Source organism: Centropristis striata, chromosome 13 (genome assembly GCF_030273125.1).
Source record: "Centropristis striata isolate RG_2023a ecotype Rhode Island chromosome 13, C.striata_1.0, whole genome shotgun sequence".
NCBI lineage: Eukaryota > Metazoa > Chordata > Actinopteri > Perciformes > Serranidae > Centropristis > Centropristis striata.
Window position 1 is genome coordinate 7,082,314 of NC_081529.1, and position 22,023 is coordinate 7,104,336.

The 22,023-nt window shown below is 37.4% G+C and overlaps 3 protein-coding genes across 3 annotated transcripts; 1 reads left to right on the top strand and 2 right to left on the bottom strand.

Annotated features, from left to right (window-relative positions):
- Window positions 1–894: 894 nt before the first annotated feature.
- atp5mf (ATP synthase membrane subunit f) lies at window positions 895–3,918 on the top strand. The gene is made up of 4 exons (XM_059348832.1): window positions 895–942; window positions 2,284–2,391; window positions 3,518–3,634; window positions 3,764–3,918. Exons 1-4 carry the CDS (start codon window positions 927–929, stop codon window positions 3,790–3,792), a joined length of 270 nt encoding a protein of 89 aa, XP_059204815.1. The 5' UTR covers window positions 895–926; the 3' UTR covers window positions 3,793–3,918.
- A 665-nt stretch (window positions 3,919–4,583) lies between these two features.
- On the bottom strand, window positions 4,584–10,189 carry cpsf4 (cleavage and polyadenylation specific factor 4). The gene is made up of 8 exons (XM_059348831.1): window positions 9,746–10,189; window positions 9,533–9,583; window positions 7,828–7,980; window positions 7,579–7,674; window positions 7,325–7,418; window positions 7,037–7,109; window positions 6,751–6,912; window positions 4,584–5,229 (listed from the first exon to the last, which is right to left on the bottom strand). The coding sequence occupies exons 1-8, from the start codon at window positions 9,846–9,848 to the stop codon at window positions 5,161–5,163; spliced, it is 801 nt and encodes a 266-aa protein (XP_059204814.1). The 5' UTR covers window positions 9,849–10,189; the 3' UTR covers window positions 4,584–5,160.
- Window positions 10,190–12,988: 2,799 nt separating this feature from the next.
- On the bottom strand, window positions 12,989–21,563 carry shmt1 (serine hydroxymethyltransferase 1 (soluble)). Its single transcript, XM_059348967.1, has 12 exons — window positions 21,462–21,563; window positions 19,786–19,912; window positions 19,433–19,578; window positions 19,107–19,222; window positions 18,810–18,970; window positions 17,827–17,908; window positions 17,495–17,707; window positions 17,281–17,394; window positions 17,069–17,191; window positions 15,279–15,395; window positions 15,026–15,136; window positions 12,989–13,663 (listed from the first exon to the last, which is right to left on the bottom strand). Exons 2-12 carry the CDS (start codon window positions 19,876–19,878, stop codon window positions 13,491–13,493), a joined length of 1,449 nt encoding a protein of 482 aa, XP_059204950.1. The 5' UTR covers window positions 19,879–19,912; window positions 21,462–21,563; the 3' UTR covers window positions 12,989–13,490.
- Between the last annotated feature and the right edge of the window lie 460 nt (window positions 21,564–22,023).

Below are 22,023 nucleotides of genomic sequence, written 5' to 3' on the forward strand. Positions count from 1 at the left end.
GACAACCAATATTTTCTTGATTAATTACTCTTCCTAATAGTTTGTTCTTAAACGGGTTAGTTGATAAAATGGTGAAAAATACAGGGGCTTCGATTGTTTTGTCTACAGCATTTATCATTGCATAATACACCTAATTTGTTGTTGCAGATTTTCGTTGTTCTGTGTACAGTGTTGTGACTGTATAGCCTTTTGGTGGACTCCAGACTAAATCTTGAACCTTTATTCAAATCAATAACTGCATCAATATGCCAGCACGATTAGAGTCCTGAAGAATAGGAAGGCAATTAAAACTAACGATGTGTTTGTGTGTGTTAGACTGGTGATCCGTTCATTTGAATCTGCATTAATTTGATGTTAATATATATCAATAAATATTTTTTTATTTTTTTTACAAGAAAACTATTAAAATTATAATCCCTGTTGTTGTTGTTGTTGTTATTATTATTATTTTTATACTTTGTTTGTATATGTCTTTCTTAATAGAATAAAAATAAAGATTGTAAAGCCTTTTGGTGAACTCCAGACTAAATCTTGGACCTTTATTTTAATCAATAACTGCATCAATATGCCACCACGATTACAGACCTGAAGAATAAAAAGGCAATTAAAACTAACGATGTGTTTGTGTGTGTGTTAAATTCAATATTATATTTAATATTTATATTAAATATTTTATGTTAATATATATCAATAAATATTATTATTTTTACAACAACAAAAATATTATTAATGATAATACTTTGTTTGTATATGCCTTTCTTAGTAGAATAAAATAAAGGTTTTAAAGCCTTTTGGTTTGAGACTTCTGGTTTCATTTCGTCTGCTGCCCTCTAGTGGATAGACTAAAAAACTACATATTCTCCCATAATGCACTTCGTCGGTTAATACCCATCATTCCCCGCTGCCAGCCCTTCGCACCAGTCAAGATGGCGGACAGACCAGGTAAAACATCGTGTCCTCTGCTTAAATAATCACAAATTTTCTCTATAATGTGTTTTGTCGTCGGCATATCTTTAAGTGTTCGCAGACAGTGTGTGTTTAATTGTCTGACGGACCGTTAATGGGTCAAATTTAAGTGTTTTGTGTGACTGCAGGCCGCATTGAATCCTTTGAGTCACGTCAAGGACTTTGCGTGTCATTGATGGTTTTGCAGTTTAAATTAATCTACGAGTCTCTTTTGGACATTTCAGTGTCATGCACCGTTAATGTAAGATCCAGATATGACTTGCTGTTTGTTCGAAGCTGTCATAATTCAATTGTGTTTGCATATTTAAGTTGTATGACCGTTTCTTTTGGCTAGCCTGCATGATAGCCTGCAAACTCAGTGGCCGTTAACCAAAATTGATGTTAATGTGGTTAATTTAAACCCTTAAACATATTAACCGGAAACATGTAAAACACGAAAGGATGCTCTTTGCTTCACAGTTTGTTTTGGACGGTGGGTCAAGAGTACTTATCTCATATTAGCTGTCATTTCTGTCATAAAGCTTACACTGCTGGTTAATTTCAAATGTGTCAAAAGTTAGCTCCACAGATGAAAATAAAGGTTAGTTTTAATTGTAGGTTTGAGCTACTGCAACTTGATTTAGGTATTTACCGACTGAAAAATGTTGCTTTACATTTTAATGAATGAAGTTGTTGACCAATTTGCAGGATTTAGGCCTGTAACCCATTGCTGGAAAGTAACTAAGTATATTTACTGTGATTACGTACAGTTATAGGTCCCTGTTTTGTCTCTCGAGTTATTAAATGTTAAACTACTTTATTCTTCTACGTCACTGCAGTTCTGAGTAAATGATTTAAATTTTCAGGATTTGTTTACTGTTTTGTCTACTAGTTGTTTTGCACATTCAGATTCATGGTATGAAGTATTTTCAACAAATAAATTATTTAGCATTATATCTACCCTGCAGTAAATATAAAGTAATTAAATGTATTTTACCAGCTGCAACATCAAATTGATGAACACATTAATGCATTAATAGGACTAGTACAATATATTATTCTGAAATTGGACATTCTTCACAATGAGTACCTTTTCTTTTGAGGATATTCTTATACTAGTTTTGTCTGTAAAATGCCCGAAACTAGTTAAAAATAGCCACAAGGACTCAGAGTCCAAGGTGACATCTTCACATTGCCTGTTGTGTCAAAGTAAATAAAAGCATCAAATGTAAAAACTTTTAATCAGGGAAAGTGTCTTTTTGTTATTGATTAAGCGATTATCAAAATATCTGACAGATACGTAATCAAACCATCTTTGTTGTCTCCTCTTTTGAATAGTTCCCGTAGCTGACAAGCGGCTGATGGACGTGAAAGTGAATGAGCTGGGAAGCTGGCTCAGTGGACGAGACTTCACCCCCAATGGCATCATCGCAGCCATCCGCAGGGGTGAGGAAACCTGTTCTCACTTTAACTTTGTTGTGGACCCAGAAACACAAAAAATATCACACCAGTTTCAATAACAAAGGCTCTGTTAGAGGTTTTCGGAACACTAAATTTTTAATATTTTATATAGTAATAATAATTAATTAATAATCTATATATTTAGATATTTTTATAATAAATTATAAATAAATTGAGAGCGCTGCAGCCACAAAATGGGCACCGTCAATGGAAGTCCATTGTCTGGCAACATTATGGAAAGGATGCTATCAAGAAGTGTTGTTTTGAACTGGTTGTTGGTATAATGGTAGAAACATAAGGAGTGTCAGGGAGAGTTTGTATCGGTAGTACAAAAAGTGCAGCTTAGTGTAAAGTATTTTTAGTCTCATGGCCGAATATCAAGATGATTTCAGTAACGCCTTTAAATTCGGTGGTCCTGAATACACAGATGAAGTGCTCCTATGAATTGAAAAGTGGATGAGGAGGGAGAAAAAGGGGGCAGAGGGTGTGTATCGGCTGCTGCAAGAGACTGTTGGTGTTCCTGTGGGAGCTGGAACCTGCCTACAGAGGAAAAAGGTTTTTATTTAGAAAAGAGTGTGACCTGTTGCTGCCTGATATTCAGAACAAGACTTGGTTAGACACAATAACAGTCCGGATCAAGCGAAAGAAGCGTAGTATTTCTCTGGGTCCTTTCCATAATGTTGATGGACAGTTATACTAATCTGGATGTACATTGGAGGTCCCCGTTTGTCACATCGACAAGGAAATTGGGTCCAGGTTAAAAAATAAAGTTTAGTGTAAGAGGAAACCCCTTAAGAACTTTAAACGTCATTTTTAAATAGGCCCTGAAAACAAGATGCATAATGAAAATGGCTAGATGAAACACTGGAGAATGTGTTTGTAGCCCACCTCATTTAGGGGATTTCTTCTTTTCAAGCCAATATTACACATGCTCTTTCTCTGCATTTCCTCTTTCACCATGTTCACATGCATGTGAAAATCAGCACATGTAACATTTGCATTAAGTCCTTAAAGGTTGTTCACAGGTTTGATTAGCTTTTACACTTTGAGGAAGACACAGATCTTCAGGGATCAGCTGTTGCTCATGTTTGTTTATTTTTTTCTCTTCCAGGCCACGACAGATACTACAACAGGTATTTTAATGTGAAGAAGGGAGGCATCGGCGGTTTGGCTATGGTGGTGGTTGCCTATGTTGGACTCAGCTACCTGTGGGAATACGACCACATCAGTAAGAAATGCATACAGCCCCTTACTTCCCTTTTTTAGGATGCTTTACCTGATACTTGTTTTGCAAAGAGTAAATGTCACTTCTCCAGTAAGTTAATTTTAACTTCTTTTACTCCATCTTCTCTTGCAGAACATGATCGTTGGAGGAAGTACCACTAAGCTCCTTCAGCAGCCATCAGACCTTCAGGGGTTGAACTTCAACAGCTTTGTTCCCCTGGCGCTTTCAACTCTCAGCTCTGTGTTAAATATGTGACTGTTGTGACCAATAAACAATACTAAGATTTATTGTTCGATATCTTGTTTTGGTGTTTAGTCTCCAGTTGTTTGCTGCATTGAAATTTCAGTGTTAAATTAAAATTCTCAACTATCAGGTGTGGAGTAGGGATTGACCAATTATCGGCCGCGATATTAAGCATATTTACGTTATTAGGCTCTGATGCAGATTTATCTCCATACAATCTTGCTCACCCACTGCACTATTTGTTAGGCTATTACTTGTGACAATGGTCTGAGTGCAGTGTTTGGAGCATTATACCTGACCAACACCAGGGGAGGTGGTCCACATTACATTTAAAGGGGTTTGCATGGGAAGGCCAATTGTGTTTTTAATTAAGATGTTGAAAGTCTATTTTTCATCCAAGTCAACAAATCATTTAAATAAGTTACTCTAATTTTTTTTTTTACTGATTTTCATGTTAAGGACTAACATGCATTTGTCAGTTCCAAATATCAGTTATTGGTCTCCTTCATATCACTTGTAGCTGTCTTACTGTTGTAGTTATTTGAATGAAAGTCTAACAAATAACATTTATTTGTACAGATTGAGTTCAGACTGTCAACAACAATGAAAGTAATCCTCTGACAATACCTTTTTATTCTTTTTTTCTTTGAGCTGAGCTAAACTGTTGTCCTCCCACATATCCTCTTGGGTACAATCTGAATGATCTGTTTACTCAGATTGAACATCACAGGGCTTTCAAGCACAACTGGTAAATAATGAATTACTTCCAACATTTAAAATGTTTGCCACAAAAGTGTGGTTATGGTTAGAAAGTGTAAAATTTGACCATATTGTGATGAAAACAACCCATTGGAGTGTGGATTTGGGCTCGGATTAATTACAGTAGTTTGTGTACAAACTGCATTAATTTATTCCTACTGGCATTTATCATTTCTGTTTCACTGATAAACATATGTATGCCCTCTGTTGGACCCTGTGTGTGATACAAATATTGTAGAAAACTCTGAAGACAAACACACAAGTCATTCAACCACAGCCACACAGACTGTGACCTCTTTTTTTGTTCTTTGTTATTTTCATGTATCCACAAAATAGAAATAGTAGCTATGTTTATCTTTCCTCCTGCCTGTGTCTGTATGAAGTGACACACACAACAGTGGCAGTCAAAGTCTTTCAACTCAACTTGAGCCGGTGGAGCAAAGGGGCTGCCTCTCTTCTTCCTCTCGTCTCCTCTGCTCACGTCAGGGGGACTGAGCTACAGCGAGTGGTGACCTCGAGGCCGAAGGTTACTGTCCACTCAGGAAGGCAAGATGGCCTTTAGTGCATTTGTTGGCATAGTGGCCCTTCTCTCCACACTGCAGACACAGGGAAGACAGAGAAAATAATCTATTAGTGGCTCCCTATTAAAAGCAAAAGAAAGATGAAAATGGCAACTGTTTTCTTGGCCTGGAGCAATCGTCCACAGACAACAAGCACAGACTCCAGGCACATAACCCCAATAAAACAGTCAGTATAACATAGGGATGGGCGTTTGGAAGAAACCTGCCATACATGGGTAAAATAAAAGATATTTATACAGTACTTTGCAAAAGCCTATTTTGATAACGGATGCTTTTATTTTGAAAGGACAAAAAGAGACTTCCTGTCAATCGCAAAATTATATCAACTGAAATGATACTGTAAAGATAACGTCAAGGAGATCAGTGTTTTATGTTTTAGCCCCCGAAGAGGCATGGTTAGTTTTCACAGTAATCTTCATATTTAAATATGTTTTGTGTTTAAATAAGTAAATTAAACTCAGTCATTCATGCTACTAAGGTTTGATACAGTAAGCTAGTTTTGCTCAAATTAATACTCTTGTATTTCTCTGTGTTCTATAATTGTTATTGCAACTTTCAGTTTGCAAACTGTACCTTTATCCAAAATAATTCTCAGCTCATAGGCTTATTCACTTATGGCTACAGAACTGAACGCTCGGCCGTGTTTCAGTTCAGTGATACTGATAGGCAGTCAGAGATTAAATAAAAAAATACACAGATCGATTAAAAATTCCATGTGATTGACCAAATTCTTAATGACTATTCATCAATCATTGATTAATTATTCCCATCCCTAGTACAACATAAAGGTTATACAAGAGTATAAATAAAATGTAGGTTTATGGGGGTTTGGTACACACAAAGACAAATGTGCTTTAATATGAAACCCATTTCTAATTTCTATTAAACATTTTATTATTAATTTACTTAACTGTATCATAATGACGTATAAAGCCTAATTGAATACTAATGCTTCTATAGGACTGATGTAAAACCATCAGCAAGAACGTTGACTATTTCTATATAGTTTTTCCTGATTGCCTGTCCCCAGGTCAGATTCACCGCCAAAATCAGACAAAATGATTTACAGCAAATTGGCCAAAACAGCCCTTATTTCCATTTTCACAGGCAATGAGAAAATTGTTTTGTTTTGTTTTTTTACTTTTGCAATATATTATATAGCTTAAAAGGGACAGTGATAGAGAAATAGATCCTAAATTGGCCCTCTTCATACTGAACAGGTTTGTAATATGTATATGTTTTATGTATTATATATGTTCATTTTTTAAATACATTACATGATGTGTTTTTACATCAGTTTAAGGTTCACCATCTTCATGTTGCAATTCTTAATCTTGCCACAAATATTTGCTCAGCGCTATGCATCCTGCAAACAGCAAGACATTTAGATAAAAAACCCTCAAAGTATTAAAATATATCACATCTTTCTTTCACTCACTTCTAAAACTAATGCATGTGCTCGCCAAATGGCGATCTTTATGATGCAAAGAGGTGGCGTTCAAGAAACGGCAGGAGACGACTGTTGAGATGACTCACCTTGTAGCAGGTGACCTGGTCCAGTGGCCGAGGCCCTCTGTTGCCGGTCATGTTATTTTGCTGAGGAGCAGACATCTGTGTGTGGTTCTGCATCCGCTGGCCTGGACTGGAGTTTGTCAGCTGGATCAGAGAGAGCGACGAGCGTCCGATGGTAGGCACAGGCTGCAGCGGGGAAAAAATGTTTTATTCTACTGTTCAGCAACAAAGTAGCAGTTTAGTAGCACAGAGCCGTCACTGATGAAGAGGCTTCAGCAGATGTGAGATTTGGGGTGTTTATGCCTCTCACCTTTGTCTGGTTCTGAATTTGCTGTGGTAGAGGAGGCTGTTCAGAAGCTCCCATCGGCAATTCAAAACGAGGGCTGTGGGAGAACATCACACTGTTAAATCTGCAAAACTGTGAGGAGAGGTCTGACTACTCTTATTTTATTGCCAACTCAATCTCTTGTTAAAATATATATTAACGGGTTACATAACTCTTCAAAAAAAAATAGGCAGGAAGAGAACTATCCAAGTTGTGGCTTTCATTTTAAACACATTTCTTTTTTGTCAGTATCAAATAAAAATGAATACATACTGCATAAATTTACAGGATTTTCCCTCTGGACAGAAGCCCACCAGGTAATTCATACAGATCACTCTTCTTGTGTGTCTGTGTCTGCAGTCAGGACCTGAGACAGGAAGACGGATAAGGTCACGAACAGAAAGTAAAGTGGCTGTTTTGCTGCTGATGAAGAAATTCAGACCACCAGAGAAAGTCTTGGTTTATAAATCGTATGTTTATGGCTTGTTAATATTAGTCTGCTGGAGGGTTTTGTGAGCAGGACGCACCGTGTTTGCAGAAGCCTCGGTCATACCAGGGACAGTCTTTGATCTTGGACTCTGGATCAATGTGCAGGAATGGACATTCCTTGTTGCTACATTCGCCTGCCAGAATGAACACCCACACATTAAAAGAGGAAGAAATACTAATTCTATAAATTCTATACTCTTAAGAACTGTGTGCTGATCAATCGTCACAATGCAAATATAGTCTTGGTGCATTTTTGTGTGATTTTGTAAAACATCAAGTCCACGAACCAAACTTGGAGTAGAAGTAACATTCAGGCATCTTGGTCATGTCGTATTCATGGAGAAACTCGCACTGGTCTCCCTTCTTACAGAGTCCTCTGAGCCAGTGCTTACACACCACCGTCTTCTCTCCACTGATGTGACGGAACGGACACATCCCACCTGGCAGTGTGGGGGGGGGGGAAGATGTAACACAGACAATGGCACAAATTTCCTCTTTCCTTATTGGACATCCAGTGTTCTGCCATTTTTTCCTCAAATAGTGTGACACCATTTAATCACACAGAGGATGTTATTGTGATGTAGCTACAGGAAATGCATTATATTGGTCACTCAGGTTTACAAAAAAAAAAAAAAAATTTGACATTTCCAGCACATTTTTTTTATGTGGTCTACTACTTTTGAACAAAGGATGAGCAGGATGGATATAAAGTTGGTGGTTTTGTTTTCAGTTTTTATGGCACTAATATGTGGAATGGGAGCAAACTCCCTTGTGTTTCTAGGATTTGAAGGCATTCAGAGTTTAGCTGGGCCTCTGTTGGGAGGATTATCCCCTGGCACTGTTTTTTGTATAAACCAGCTCTATTTTGATGCCTTTTAAAATGCACTCTGGTACCTTATATGTATTCAAAGTACAAAAATGCATTCCAAAGTACACTATTGTGAATCTATATTTATTCATAGTGAACTAGGAAATGGTCAGAGGGTCACTCAGCACCCTGCAGCAGGCCAGATTTGACTCCTGTGTCATAAGTTGAGTATCACTGTATTCAGTGGTTGAATGTAACTAAGAACTGTACTTTACTTGAGTATTTTCATTTGATGTAACTTTATACTTCTACTCCACTACATTTAGCTGCCATCTTTAATTACTTTTCAGGTCAAGAATTTAACCCAAAACACATGATCAACTTAAAATAATTAGACTTTTTTATTTTAAATACAACCTCATAACAGTATATTAGGTAGATAAAATTAGTCCTATCTTTAAATAAATAAAAAACCTTATGTAAATGCAGCAATACAAATAATCTAATTATATATTTAAAATAAATGTAACAATCTGAGTGGGTCCATTCTACATAACGATTACTTTTACTTTTGACACTTTAAGTACATGTTGATGCTGATACTTTTGTACTTTTACTTCACTAAGTTTTGAATGCAGGACCTTTACTTGTAATGGAGTAATTTCACAGTGTGGTATTAGTACTTTTACTGAAGTAAGGGATCTGAATACTTCTTCCACCACTGACTTTATTAAAGAGTGGGACCTGTTGCTGCCCAACATTCTGATTTAAAAACAAGACATCTCCTTTAGCAAGACTTTGAACATTTTATTCTATTTTTTTATTAATCATTTCACCTACTGATATTATTTTCATAAACTAAAACAAATCATCATTTTAACAGGATACAATTACACTTCAATGAAAGTCCATTTGAGTGGACTAAACAGTAGATCTCAGCTGATATTTGAACATAAGACATTATCTTTGCTTGGATAATTTATTTAAAAGGGTCTCATTTAAAGATGACATTTGCTGCATTAAGGGAAATGTAGGATCCAGTGTTTTTGGAGCTTTAGTCGTACTACAGACTAAGAGTGAGGATACCTCTAGCTCTGCTGCTATCTGTAATCCGACTCCCATGATAACCATCTTTTGTGTAGGTAAAACTAAAGTGCTGTGTTTGTGTCACGCTGTGTTTTTACCTTTCACACAAGCAGCTCTCATGAAGAACTCACACACTGCAGACCCGGACTCTACAGGGACACATGGGCACATAACATTATTAAGACATGGGATTAAAGCCAACATAACCAGTCACCTTGTGTCAGTGTCCACCTGCCGTTAGTTAGCATCAGTTAACTTTATACTATAGTTCACCTATAGCGGCTATCACAAGCTAGCATCCCAACACTTACTGTCCATGCCGGGGAAAGGTAGCGGCTGGGCTCCTAGCTGCTGCTGCACAGCCAGCTCCAAGTCAAACTTGAGGTGATCCACGTTAGCCAGCATGTCCTGCATGTCTGCGGTAGTTTGTCGGGCTCCGCGTAGAGAAATGCAAGTTTCTGTTAGCTAGCTTGAGGTTGAGCTAGCCAGGTAGCTAGCTAGTACTTTCTTCTGCAGCCAGCTAAAGTGGCTAACGAGGCTAGCAAGGCTAACCGAAAAGCTAACAACAACCAGCGAGCTCCCTGGTAAGAAACCACAACAGCTACGGTTCTTTGCAGCTTTATGGGTCTGTTTTAAAGAAAGACACCGACCATTAGTCGTTCTATCAGTGTTTGTTTGTCACGAAATGCTCCTTGTTCAGTGGATGGAAGGCGCGCAGACTGACCTCTGACCTGACGGAATAAGACCAGACTAGACGATCCCCGAGTGTTAAATTAACTCACGGATTAAGAGCTGAGAGTAATTTATAAATACTATTTTTTAGGATAAATTAACATTTTTCATCAAAAATAATTAAGTGGAAAAAAAGTAATAATTTCCCAAAATACCCCGTTTTACCCTAAGAAATAACCAAACCAAACATAAATAAACAATTTAAATCACAAATGTTTTCCTAATTGTTGATATTTTCCCCTATTCTTTTAATATGTATTTTTTTATATTCTATGTTTTTTGTTGCCATATTTAATTATCAGTAAATGTTAAAATACAAAATGTCTAAATATAACTTCTGCATACTGCCAGAAAAAAAAAATTAATTATTCATATTATTTATTTTGTTATTCATTTGCTACATAGAAATAGAAATGTAGTCTACGGCGTCTTGCATGTGTCACGGAAGAAAAACGCAAATGATTCATTAATAAACACAACTTTAATTCCATATTTTTTTGTGCACTTTTCACCCTCATAAACTCAATAAACGCTTAGATTTATTCTTTTTATTTTGACTTCAGGATTTGATTTTTGTTTAGGTAGCTCATCAACACAATGCTGTAACATTTATGTATATAGTTATAGTGACAAATTAACCAGTAATACATGAAATTATTTTTTATAAATTTTTCTTTTCTTTTTTTCTTAGTTGTGCAAGAGCAGAGACCAGTCGTGGTTACAATAATTGTATTCTTTCTTAAATGCTTAGGAATTAAATATCTTCATATAACCCTGGACATTCCAGGTAGTCATATGGTTGAATACATTTATGTGGTGGTATTTTTTAATTTTTTTATTTTTTTTGGTATGGCTCTACTAATGCTAGTCGAAAAAAGTTTCCCCACTTTGGTTTAAACTAAATTATCATGACAAATGTTGAATTAAATTTTGTACAAATATTCATGGTCCCCAGAGGATGAATTATATTTACTTTGGTGACTGTTGGTTGTTTTTAGTACTACCATAAGGTTTACATCTATTTTTGTCTCTACAACTATTGGATAAGTTATAACTTTAGTGATCTCTGAATCGTTCATTTCTAATATTTCCAATTTAGCTTCAGCTGGACTTTGTGTTTAGTGCCAATTAGTAAATGTGAACATGGTAACACACTACACATTGGGGAACATTATACCTACTTCACATCATCATTGTTAGCTGATGTTAGTAGTTATCTCAAGCACATGCTGCATCAGTGCAGCCTGTCAGAGCCATTAAAGCATTATGTTTTAGCATTAATTTGTCATAAACGTAATCTTATTTGCACCAAAGTCCCAAGTAAAGACAAACACAATGTGCTTAACCTAATACCACACAAACAATTATAATATTTCATGTCTTTATTGAACACATCCATTAAACATCCAAAGTGATGGTGGAAAAAGTAAGTGAACTCTTTAGCGTAATGACTCCATTAAGAGCTAATTGGAGTCAGAAATTAGCAGAGATATTTGAAAAAAAAAAAACAGTCAATCTTTTTGAGTTTGCTATTCACAAGAAGCATCTGCTCATGTGACCCTGCCTCGCAAAAAAGAGATCTCAGAAGACCTGCGATCAAGAATTGTTGATTTGCATCAGACTGTAAGGGGTTACAAAGTAACCTCAAAGACTTTAGGTATTCACCAGTCCACAGTTAGACAAATGGTCCACAAATAGAGATGATTTAGTGCTGTGGCTACTCTCCCTAGAAGTGAGTGCCCAGCCAAGTTCACTCCAATGGTACAACGCAGAAAGATCAGTGAGGTAAAAAAGAACTCCAGAGTAACAAATAAAGACTTGGAACTGGTTAGCATCTCTAGTCATGAGTCTACCACACACACAACATTGAACAGGAGGAGGCTGCTGCTTTCCAAAGACACATAACTGCATGCCTGAAGTTGGCCAAACCTTGACACAACACTACTGGGAAAATGTTTTGTGGACTGATGAAACTGAGGTTGAATTGCTCATGAAGAACACGCAGAAATAGGAATGGTGTAAAAAAAGGCCCTGCATTCCAATATGAGAACATTGTCCCAACAGTGAAGTATGATGGAGGAGCATCTTGATTTGGGGACTCAAGGACTCCTACAGGTTAATGTCAGGGTGGCTGTCTGCCAGCTGAAGATCAGAAGAAGTTGGGTGATGCAGCAGGACAATGAAGTTAAACATCAAAGTAAATCTACTTCAGAATGACTTCAAAAAAGATAATCTGCCTTTTGGAGTGGTCCAGTCAGAGCCCAGACCTCAAACCAATAGAGGTGCTGTGGAATGACTTTAAGAGAGCCGTTCACACCAGACATCCTCCAAATATATCTGAACTGAAGCAGTCTGACCTGCACTCATCCCTTGTTCAATGGTACATTTTTTCTCAGGGAAGATGATTTTGGAGGGAAAAGGACTGTTTGGGCACTTGTTCTTATAATCTTTGCATTTAAGCGATGAGTGCAGCTATCAGAAGTGTTTGGTTGAGGTTATTGCTGCCAAAGGAGGTTCAACCAGTTATTAATTCAAGGGTTCACTTACTTTTTCCACCATCACTTTGAATGTTTAATGGATGTGTTCAATTGAAACATGAAATATTATAATTGTTTGTGTGGTATTAGGTTAAGCACATTGTGTTTGTCTATACTTGGGACTAAGATGCAGATCAGATCACATTTTATGACAAATTATTCAGAAAAACAGGTAATTTCAGAGGGTTCGCATACTTTTTCTTGCCACTGTATGCTGTCAGGGCCATTGATTTTGCAGAGGTGTTACGCTAGTTCACATTAAAATTAAATTATCATACAAAGGTGTGGTTTTTATAATTAACGATTCTTTAATGAAATGCAACAATTGTGGGTTTTTTTTTACTTCATCAGTTACCATTCATTACATTGCATGTGTACAGTATGTGCTCATATGTGAAAGTAATTGTCACAGTTTGTGTTTCGCTCTGCAGTAGTCTGTAAGAAAATTTTGGGATTGTAAATTAAATACAAAAATGGTAATTTCTGACAAAATTAAAGCTTAATTGTGATCGTAACATTGGATACCAAAGCTACAGCAGAAAAGAAAATTCCTTCAAAAACAGCAAAGGACACATTGGAAGACAATGAAGATTGTAAATCTATCTTTAGTCGGTCCCAAGCTGAAACTGAGCTGCTGTGAAGTCCTGAGGAAGTATGCTGATTTGAGCAGTGACAGACTTAACAGGTGTACATTCAGAACAATTATACACACGAAACCATCAAATTTGGCAATATAATGTTTGTTATAATTATCCGTCCAGCATCCATCAGTGTAAACAGCTGCCCTCTACAGCTCAGGAAGGCCAGGCATGGGGAACTGACCAGCGAAAGCCTCCACCTCTGCTCTGATCTCTGAGACTCGCTGCTGGAACTTCTCTCCCTGGCCCAGCGCCTGGACAAACTCCTTAAGAGGGGCTTTGGGATCCAGGCTTCTCTGCAACTCCAAGGTCAGCTCAATACCTGCAGGAGGAAGGAGAGCATGGAGGGCTTTCAGACTGCAATCCTTCTGCAATTTCATCTACGTGAAACCATGTTTTATTTCTGACGAGGGCACCAAATACTGTGACAGCCATAAGCCTTAGGCCCCGTTCACACGAGGACGGTCTGAACAAGACGCAAAAGTGGCGTCGCGTCTTCACTTTTTATTCCTCGTTTAGACGAGCATTTTCGGGAGGAAATCTGCGTGCATACGGTGACGCAAAAGTGTGTGAAATTCGATTGTATACATTCCAGGCGGCATCACTTAAAGCGATAAGAGCATCTTTGGGCATGCAGAAGTTTTCACGCCACACATTTCCATCAGCTACTCCTTCCACAAAGTTATCCAAAATGTGATAGAGGTAATTACAGATCCTTCTCTGTTCACTAATACTACCTCTACATATCCTGTACATTTGGTGGAAAGACTCCTGTAAGTTTATTAGAGCTGCCAGAGCAGCTTGAAGGTCCGACGCATGGAAATAATCCCACGTTTGTTTATTTTCCTGTACTGGAGCATGTATGTGAAGTTAACACGTACGTGACGTGAGCAGATCTGATCAGAGTTTTGCGTCTTGGCAGTGTAGACGACATGCTACGGCGGAACGTATTTAACTTTTCCACTTTGGAGGGTTGTTTCAGATTTTTGCGTCTTCAAGCCCCCAAAACGCCGTCACCGTCTAAACGAAAGGCACTTCCGATAAAATATTTTGTCGTTTTTACCCGTGAGCGTCCTCGTGTGAACGGGGCCCTAGTTTACTGAGATTCACTATAGGGAAGAAGCGAAGCAGAGGTGTGAATCAGAAGTAGCAAATTCACATCACTTCATTGCTGCAACAGAGAAAAAAAACACAAAATTCACCCCAAATTTAAGCTTCTTTTATTTTTCCAGCTGTAACCAAAATCTGGCTAGCAGCAACCGTTACACTTCTTTATTAACCATTAAAGAATCTTTGGTTTTCTGTGTAAAAAGCAAAATGTGAAAAGGGATTCTTTGTGGTTTTACAGTGAGTTCGCTTCAGTCAGCATGACTTAAAACACCACAAATCCAATACTCTGGCAACCCTACAGTAGTCTTGTCATTTCTCAGAGAACATCTTATTTTAGCTTTTTTTTTTTGTGTGGAATTTTTCATGCTTTTTATTGAAAGTGACAGATAGAAAGGGGGAGACAGAGAGGAGGACATGCGGCAAAGGGAGCTCAGGCCGGATTCGAACCGGGCTCTGCCGCAGCAAGGACTCAGCCTTAATGGTAAGTGCTCTACCAGTGTGAGCCACCGGGACGCCCCTTATTTTAGCTTTTAAAAAAAAAAAATATATATACATAGGGCTTTGAAAAGGTTACCTCTGTGAATGAACTCGGCCACCTTCTTGAAGTCGCCCTCTGTCAGGCCTCTGGAGGTCAGAGCTGGAGAACCGAGCCTCAGACCGCTCGGGCGCAGAGCACTCTTATCCCCTATTCAAACACATGGATATTAATGGAAACATTACAAGTGGTGCTCTGTAGGAAAATAAATCACACTTTCACTAATCAGCAATGGCTACATCTAAAGCTGCATTCACAGACAAAGGATTACTTATGTCAAGTGACACACTACCTGGACAGGTGTTCTTATTACAAGCAATGGCACAGGCTTCCAAAACCTTCTCAGCTCGCCCTCCGTCACTTCCTTTGTTGCGCAGGTCCAGCAGAATGAGATGGTTGTCAGAGCCGCCTGCACAGGAGGAGAAACAGATTTACTACTACATATGTAGTAGAGGTGGGGGGAAAAAATAGATACGGCAATATTATCGATTCATGGCCGCCAAGTATCGATATTTAGCTCCCCGACAGCCGGTGGGACATCAGTATTTTCGCCGTTTTTTTCCCCGTTTTTTTTTTTCAGAGGCCGTAGCTAACAGTAGAAACTAGAAGATCTACTAATCTATAGGCACCATGTGTGTTGGGAAGTTGTTGAAATAACCCTGGAAAGTTAGGCTTTTTTTATGTTTCATTCAAATAAAATTCAGAGCAGTGAAGCTTAAATTGAAGGAAAGTTTGATAAAATGCTGCAGTTGTTGTCGTCCATACATGTTTGATAAAGTTCAGTTCAGTTTGACTGAATACTTTGTTGGTCAGTCTGTGGGTTTGACTCTCATTGTAGAGAAATAAAAAGACTGAAGTGAGATGAATAGACTGAGAATTTTCTCTTACTGGACAAAACAATTCTTGATTGAATTTAATTTTGTGAATACAAAATGCAGTTAAACCTCAATATATTGTATCACAAGTATCGGGATAAAATCGTATCGCGGGGCTGATTCACACCTCTAATAAGTAGACTATGAAGATATCAGAAATCTGCTATTACTGCCCGTATTTTAACTAAACAATCAGTAAAAGTAAACACAGATTCTATCACCCTTTGTTTTAAAAATTATGTCTATAAATATTATAAATTGTCATCATTTGAAATGTGTAATTAAATGTGAGGTTGTCATCTCAAATCTAAAGAAGTGGAAAACATTTTCTGATTATATTTAAGAAAACCCATCTATGAAACATGCTGTATAATTATTAAGGCATTCTTTTTTGATAATCAGTGCTTAAGCCTTTGTCGATTGCTAGTGAAACGTCAAATAAATAAGAATGTGCTTTATTTAATTAATGAGCAAAGTAATTTTACATTCTCACTGACAAATTGACTGACTGACTAAATGCATTAAACTAAGGAGGAAATAAAAGCAAAAGCCTGGTGCTGAATCTAATTTGCTTCTGTGCAATAATAACCAGTGGTGGAAGAAGTATTCAGATCCCTTACTTAAGTAAAAGTACCAATACAACACTATGAAATTACTCTACTACAAGTACAAGTCCTGCATTCAAAACTTACTTAAGTAAAAGTACAAAAGTATCAGCATCAAAATGTACTTAAAGTATCAAAAGTAAAAGTACTTGTTATGCCAAATGGACCCACTCAGATTGTTTTATATATTCTAAATACCTTATTACATAATTTGTATTGATGATTTTATGTAAGCAGGGTTTTAATTTTGTAAAGATATGGCTCATTTAAGTACTTAATATACTGTTATAAGATTTAATAAAATAAAAAAAGTCCAATCACCTTAAATTGATCATATGTTTTATGTTGAATCTCGACCTGAAAAGTAACTAAAGCTGTCAGCTAAATGTAGTGGAGTAAAAAGTACAATATTTGCCTCAAAATGTAGTGGAGTAGAAGTATACATTTACAGAAAATAGAAACACTCAAGTAAAGTACAAGTACCTCAAAATTGTACTTAAGTACAGTACTTGAGTAAATGTACTTAGTTACTTTCCACCACTGATAATAACTGATATTGTTTTGATATCTAGTTTGTTTCTATTTGTGTTAGTGGCACTTACCAGTGACAATTTTGTAGCCGTGGTCAATGAGGGCACTGGATAAAGCTTTGCAGTTAGCGAGAACCTGCGTCTGGTAGGCCTTGAACTCTGGCGTCATGGCTTGTTTGAGAGCGACAGCAACACCTGCCAGTGAAACACAGGACCTGAATGAGATAGACGCTGCCAGAATGACAGTCGAGATGAAACAGAGGAGGAAAATGATGAAAGTGTACCTGCAATAGCGTGGTTGTGGGGTCCTCCCTGCAGCCCTGGAAACACAGCCTGATTGATCAGAGACTCCAGGTTGTACAGAGTCTCCTTCCCCTTGGCGTCGACGCTCCGTACGCCTGGAGGACGGACACAGAAACACAGAGAGGTGAAAAAAAGTGCATTAATGGCATCTCAAACAGGAAAGTGGTTTGTTTTGGCAGAATCGTCAGTTTCTACCTTTCCTATAGAAGATGAGTCCAGCGCGGCAGCCACGCAGCGTCTTGTGTGTCGTCGTGGAAACGATGTCACAGTGCTCAAAGGGTGAGGGCACCACTCCAGCAGCCACCAGTCCACTGATGTGAGCCATGTCTCCCATCAGATATGCACCGTTCTCGTTAGCGATCTGCTTCAGACGGCCATAGTCGAGGTTGCGGGAATAGCAGCTTGTTCCTGGAGAAGAAAAAGATACAGAGGTGAACGGGATTGTTTCAGGTTCTTTGGATATACGCTCCTCCTTATTTGACTGATTTGTTTTATTGTGTGGAGGTGAATAATAATAGCAGAAGTACCTGCAATGATGAGTCTGGGGTGGAACAGCCGAGCGTTTTCCTGCAGTCTGTCATAATCGATGTAGCCGGTTTCTGGATTCACCTAAAAACAGAACCATGTCAGATCAAATACACAAACAGCATCTGATGTACAGAACACAATATATTTTAAAAAGGATTGTACCTCGGCCATAAGACCATTAAACATCTTTAATCCATCAGGTTTCAGATTTCTTGTATTTTGCAGAACTCTGCTTCTAATGTGATAATTTGCTCATCCTTTATGACATATACATATACTATACTAGTTAAAACTAAACAAAGACACCATATTGTATGTTCAAACTGATACTTTAGCTTTTGAGAATATATAAACTGAATTTTATGCATTTTGTTTTATTTATGTTTTACAGACCATCCCAACTTTTTTTACAATTAGGGTTGTGCTAACATCTGCTCATTATGAACTACAGATTTTTCTACAATATACACAGGTGAATACAAAAGCACAGTAGCTTAAGCTAGTCAAAGAGTAAGGGCAGAAACTAGTCCACAGGTTTGTAAAAATGTTATCCCACTCCCCAGTTTTTACTCCCCGAATTTCATCAAATTGTGAGCCTTGTTTTCATTTCCAGCTCTCAAAAGGAGCCACAGGCCAATGCCATGTGCACATAGTTGCACTAATGAGGACTAATCTTGTTCAACTTGTTCCAGGACTCCATAATAGAGAAGAACTTACTCCAAACAGAAAGCCACTTTATAAGCTAGAATGAGGAAATTAAAGAAAATGTTGGGCCGCTGCTTAGAGTGTAAATAAAAAAGCAATGTGTACATATGAACAAAAAAAATATTTACCAGTTTTAACATAGAATATACTGTCTTTATGCAGTTATCTGAGCATATGTCAGAAAGGATTATCAAATTATCACATTCAGTTTATGTACATTTTAGATAACGTCACAACTTTTTTCTGAATCTGGGATGTACACGTGATTGTTTTCTACCTTATATGGCATGGACTCAAAGAAGATGGACGTTGCTGAGATTTTCTTTTTCTCAGTCATGAAGCCGTGTGTCAGGTGACCTCCGTCAGGAAGGTCCAGACCCATGATCCTGCCATGAGGCTCCACAACCGCCGTGTAGATGGCAAAGTTAGCAGGTGAACCTGACAGAGAAGCAGACACAATAGTATGACAAATGGAAAAAGCGGGTGGACTGTCGTTGAGTTTAAAGGTCTGAATAATCATCACATCAATACGAATCTGCACCAAAGTTTTATATGATTAATCACTATCTGATACCTGAGTATGGCTGCACGTTGACACCCCATTTCTCAGAGTTCAGACCGTAAGTCTCCAGTGCCCTCTTCTGACAGAGTCTCTCCAGCTCATCAACATGCTCCGTACCACCATAATACCTTCACACAAGGATCATAGTGATTATTACTTTTGTAAAGCACTTTTGAGTTGCATTTATATGTATGAAAAGTGCTATATAAATAAAGTTTGATTGATTGATTGATTACTGCTATATTTATTTATTTAAAAAGGTAGGAGAGCTGAATGTAGTGTACCAACTATACAATCCCAATAGTGGGTTTCATAAATAATTGCATTAATTGGTGTACCTCTGACCAGGATATCCCTCAGAGTATTTGTTGTTCATGCAGGAACCCAGAGCCTCCAGAACCGCTCTGCTGGCGAAGTTCTCAGACGCGATCAGCTCCAGACCGTACGTCTGCCTGTGCTTCTCTTTTTTAATGATGGAGAACACCTAAAACACAAATATACACAAATAATTGTATTGTTCAGGGGACAGCAACAAGTTGTTACACAACAGTCAAAAGTGAAAAAAATGATTTATTTTCAGCTCTAGAAAGAAATGAAACAAAAATAGCTTTCACAACTCCAGTCTCCACGACATGGCTGGCTGTAGATTAAAAAAGAAAACTTCTATTTTTAAAATCCACTGAACACAAACCTCAGAGTCGTTGACGCTCAGAGGCTCCAGCATCATTTTGTTGTGTGAATCCCATGTTTCTTTGCTCACAGTGTGGCCATTTATCAAAGACATGGTCGCTCGTTCTCTGGTCACACAAAGTGGAAATCTAAAGAAGATAATCTTTATTAGTGAGTTAGTTCAGTTTTAAGATATTCTATTCCCAATAAAAGGAAATTGTCTATAGAGTTTATGAATGTGGTTAAATAATCATATCAAAAATAAAATAAAAAGGTTATGATATTCTTTGAATACAGAACTTACTCCGTCCATCCATATTACTGAATAATGCAAACCTAATTGTACCCCAAAAAGCACTAGCATTAAAGCATTACAAACAAAAATAAAATATAATAAGGAACCATGACGTCATATATCAAAAGCAGATAAAAAACAACAAAGACACTGGTCGAAATAAAGTATAACAAAAAAACACAATTAATCAAGAAACAAGCTCACAAATCAGAGATTTTTCATGCGAACCATTTCTCTGTGTAGGTCACATATTTTGTGTATTTTAAGTAGAATGTTTTTGACCAAGTTCATACATTTTCATATGACACTGCATTCTGTTAATTCATTGTAATAATAAAAAAAATATATAATAATTCAATATGATTCAAGATTAACTCAGTTTTGTGCAGTCTTGCAATACATTTAGACAGTTTTGAGTTAATATATGCGTTTAAGGTCTATTATCACTCCCAAGAATTTGTTTTCACACATTTCTACTTAAAGTGTCACTTTTCAATTTCCAAACACAATGAAACTAGATATTCATCATATGCATTATCATCATAATCATATATGCATAAAAGTATAAAACCAAATGAGACTAAAAAAAAATTCTGTAAAAAAGTTGTAATAATAAAATATTGTGGCTGATTATATTATAGTATATCATGCTAACAATCAGACCTTTATTACAGTCCTAAGCCTCAGACAAAGGAGGACACATGCAGCGGTGGTATGGCGTGATCGTGGGCGTGACATGGCCCCACCAGTTAAACGTTGAACCATCACACAGACCGTTAAGTAAATGACCTGCGGGATCTGCCAAAACACAGGTTATTAGGTAACTCAGATGACTCTATGAAGATTACATGCGTGTTTACACTTGCCAAATCTTTATCTGAGGCTGTTCGCCCTCAGGAGTCACTGCAGGTCAGTCATGCATCTGTCAAATGCTGCACAAAGAGCTAGTAACTTAACAGAGCGCATGACTTTTGTTACCTTTATTATCTCTGATCGACTGACCCAGAAACTTGGCTGCAATGTGCGGAAACAGGTCGGTAAAGTGAGACAAGTATTTATAGAGTGAGGTAGTTGTTAAAATTAATCTCAAGCGCTAAAATATCCACAAGCAAACTGTTACAACAACTAACTACTTCTAGCTTGATAAAAAAAAACAAAAAGTTATCATAAAGTTGGTCATACGGAGTGCTAAACGTGAGGTCAGAGCTGTCATTACAACACCGCGGGAAAACAAACAACCCACAAATGGTACAAAACAAGTCGTTTAAATGCAAAACATGAGTTGGTTCTGCTTGAAAAGTTATTTCTACCGGCCAACACAAACATCTCCATGGTGTTCACATTTCCGTGTGCTCTTTAAACATTAACTGACCTTATTGTTAGCTACCGCTGAGTTAACTCACCGGTTGAGAGGCTCTGCTGCTGTCACAGCTCTGACTCCGGCTCCGGCTCTGAAGAAGAAGAAAAAGCTTCACTCCGGAGGATAAAGTCCGCGAAACTTTCCACCAATCAGCTCGCTTCTTCTTCTTCTTCTTCTTCTTCTTCTTCTTCGTGATAACTATGCAGCATATAAGGCGCATTAGCGCCACCCTCTGCCCACAGTGTGGACACTTTTTGTATATTTCTGTACTTCTGTACACTGGAATTAAAGCCAATGTTTGAAAAAGCTATTTTTAAGTAAAATTAGAGATACCACAGTCAAAAATACTCCATTACAAGTAAAAGTCCTGATTTAAAAATGTTACTTAATAAACTACATGACTATTATCAAATAAGTTATCTGAAATTATCAAAAGTAACAGTATTCAGTATTTTGTATTAGAGAATAGAATATTATTCTGTAAGGTTAATTGTAACCTTACCAAAATAAAGTGCGTGATGTGACATAATAAAGCCATCGGCAGTGGTAAAAGAGCTGAAATTCAAGGTCACAGAATTTGGTGGCATGAAATGGATTTTAAAAAG